At 43.7% G+C, this 2500-nt stretch overlaps 1 protein-coding gene across 1 annotated transcript in view; it reads right to left on the reverse strand.

Annotated features, from left to right (window-relative positions):
- SPAG6 (sperm associated antigen 6) overlaps positions 1-2500 on the reverse strand; it is a 55987-nt gene that overhangs the window by 17404 nt on the left and 36083 nt on the right. The window contains exon 8 of the mRNA XM_053467621.1: positions 1974-2165. Coding sequence (XP_053323596.1) covers positions 1974-2165 — 192 coding nt within the window. The remainder of the gene's footprint in view (positions 1-1973; positions 2166-2500) is intronic.

The following is a 2500-nucleotide window of genomic DNA, read 5'->3' on the forward strand; positions in this document are numbered from 1 at the left end:
GCAATAAATATTTCATTTAACCCATACCGTTACTGTACAGATCTGCAGAATGTCTCAATGCTGTATTTAGTAGTATATTAAAAGGAGGTTGCTGTCCCAGGCCGGACCCAGGGCAGCGCCCTAGCACCCCCTACCCCACGCGCTGAGTGTCGGCTTTATGATACGGCTTCATATCCCACCACTGATCACAAGGACATGCGGGGAACAGAAACTACCTCGGCTGTGCCAGCTATGCACAGACCTCCATTAGTGTAAACGGGCCGGTTACAAGGGAGATCCCAGCTCTCCACCGGCCCACCGAGTAAAGGCATGCTGGGAGCCGGTTCTATCTTCTCAGTAAAGTCCTTACATTACATCTAAGCCACCGACCCTCTAGTCTTAGATCACGACCTCTTGTTCTAACATTTCTCCTCCAAAAGAAGATATCTCCATTACAGAAATCCCTGTAGTTAGAGTAGACATGATTTGTACTTCCAATAAACTCATTCCGTCTCTACTCCATAAAAGCGACACGCATGATCTGCATAAACATATCAAGTGTATAAAGTACAAAGCAAGATAACCTAATAAAGACACATGACGTTTTCTAATGAAAGTTTATTATTGAACGAAGAATAGCCGCCAAAAGATTAACGGATAGCCCTTTGTTTTGCATTGATAAATATTCCATACTTACAGGGCTGGAAAAACTAACAGAGAGAGAGCGTTTCCCTTACAGGCATGAATGGTTTCAGAAGTCTGGTCCAAGGAAGTCTCGTCAGCAGCAAGCCACTCGGAGATAAGAGTATTTCTGCCACGCTGCTAGGCAACACATCCCGACGAGACCCTCGCTACAATGCCGTCCGTCTTAAAGGAGAGGCTTTCATTATAAAAGGGTCGCTGCCAGATGGGTCTACGGACGCAGCGCGGCACGATGCACTCCCACCACATCAATGCCGGGTACCTACCGGTTACGCAATCCTTCGGATCTATCCACTGACGCTGTCTACAAACACTGGTGTTTTGGGAAAATTAACATTTTGCCGAATGGAGTAACCCTTTCACATCCACAAGTTTTTTTGGATATCATCCAAAGAAAGTCATCATTTTGGCTATGACTCACAATCAGATTGGGGCAGATATGTCCTCTAGATCGTAAGAACGTTTGATCAGGGCCCTCATCACCTGTTGTTTCTGTCACATTAATATGTTATATCCTACTTGTTAGATCCTGTCTTCCCATTGTACAGCGCTACAGAATATGATGGTGCAATATAAGAAAATACTTAATAATGATGTGGGACTGCACTTTGAACTAGGGCGTAGCTTCAAACACGGCCCCATCCTCTCAAAGGCATTACAGCCTTATGACAGCATTATGAAAATAATTGTATCCACAAATCGTGACACAAGGGTATATCATTATAGATGCAGATGAGTAAAGTGGGTCGTAAGCCAGGTCCCCACCAAAGAGAAGTGCAGTCACTCCCACTGGGATCTCAATGAACAGTTATTAGCTATTCACTGATCCTTAGAGTAAAAAAGCACTTTCTTATATTAAACGGTCTACTGCCCAGTGATCCAAACAACGAGAAAGAGAAAGAATTCACAGAAAAGTGATGGACGGATCAGCAGGAGACAGGGAAATATTTATAACTTTGCACAATTGTACCAAGCTCAGCTCCATATTATCTTTGGGCTGTTTTTATCTTTTTATAATGATCTCATATTTATACTGTTCCAATAGACTCCACATGGCTGCACAATGAGGTTATATATACAATAAGGTACAAAAGGGTACATTTTGAACCTAAAAACAAGATGTTATCAACATTTTCTTGAAGTAATTTTCCAATTTTTTCTTTTAAACAAACGTAAAACAGAACATGGTGTTCTTTCTGATTTTGCATCTATTTTAATTTCAGGTAAGCCAGCGGTATTTTATGCTGAAGTCACAGTGTTATTATCGCCCCACGGCAGCCGTTAGAATTTACCTTGACTTGCAGGTCCTCCGAGCTGTCCGTGTCCATGTAGAGGGAAAGCAGTTTGGGTAAGACGTTTGCGACGGCGACCGCACGCGCGTGCTCAGGAGTGTGTCTCCCGATCTGGCCCAGGGACCAGGCGGCAGCTGCTTTAATGTGATCTTCGGCTTCCTCTGACAGGCAGATGGCTAATTGTGGCACCCCCTGCAAGGTTCAACACAATCGCTCTTAGTGAAAGGCCATGAATGCCAAGAGCTACAGCAAAGCATGCATACAAGAGAAAGATTACGGTTAAAAAAAACACGCTACCCACTACATATTAAAGTACGAGAGGGGAGCGGAGAGCAAAGTGTAGCATGGCAATGTACAACCCTCCGTGACAGAGAGATATCGCCGGTATCATTGCACGTTAATGCGAATGTGAGCCACGGGGGAAGAGGTTTGTGATCAGTCATGAACCTATAAATCAATACCTGTCACCATCACAGCTTTTAACACAAATACATGAATTCATTACAGCTATCTATGTGTGATTTTGG

The sequence above is a fragment of the Spea bombifrons genome, chromosome 5 (assembly GCF_027358695.1).
Source record: "Spea bombifrons isolate aSpeBom1 chromosome 5, aSpeBom1.2.pri, whole genome shotgun sequence".
Lineage (NCBI taxonomy): Eukaryota > Metazoa > Chordata > Amphibia > Anura > Pelobatidae > Spea > Spea bombifrons.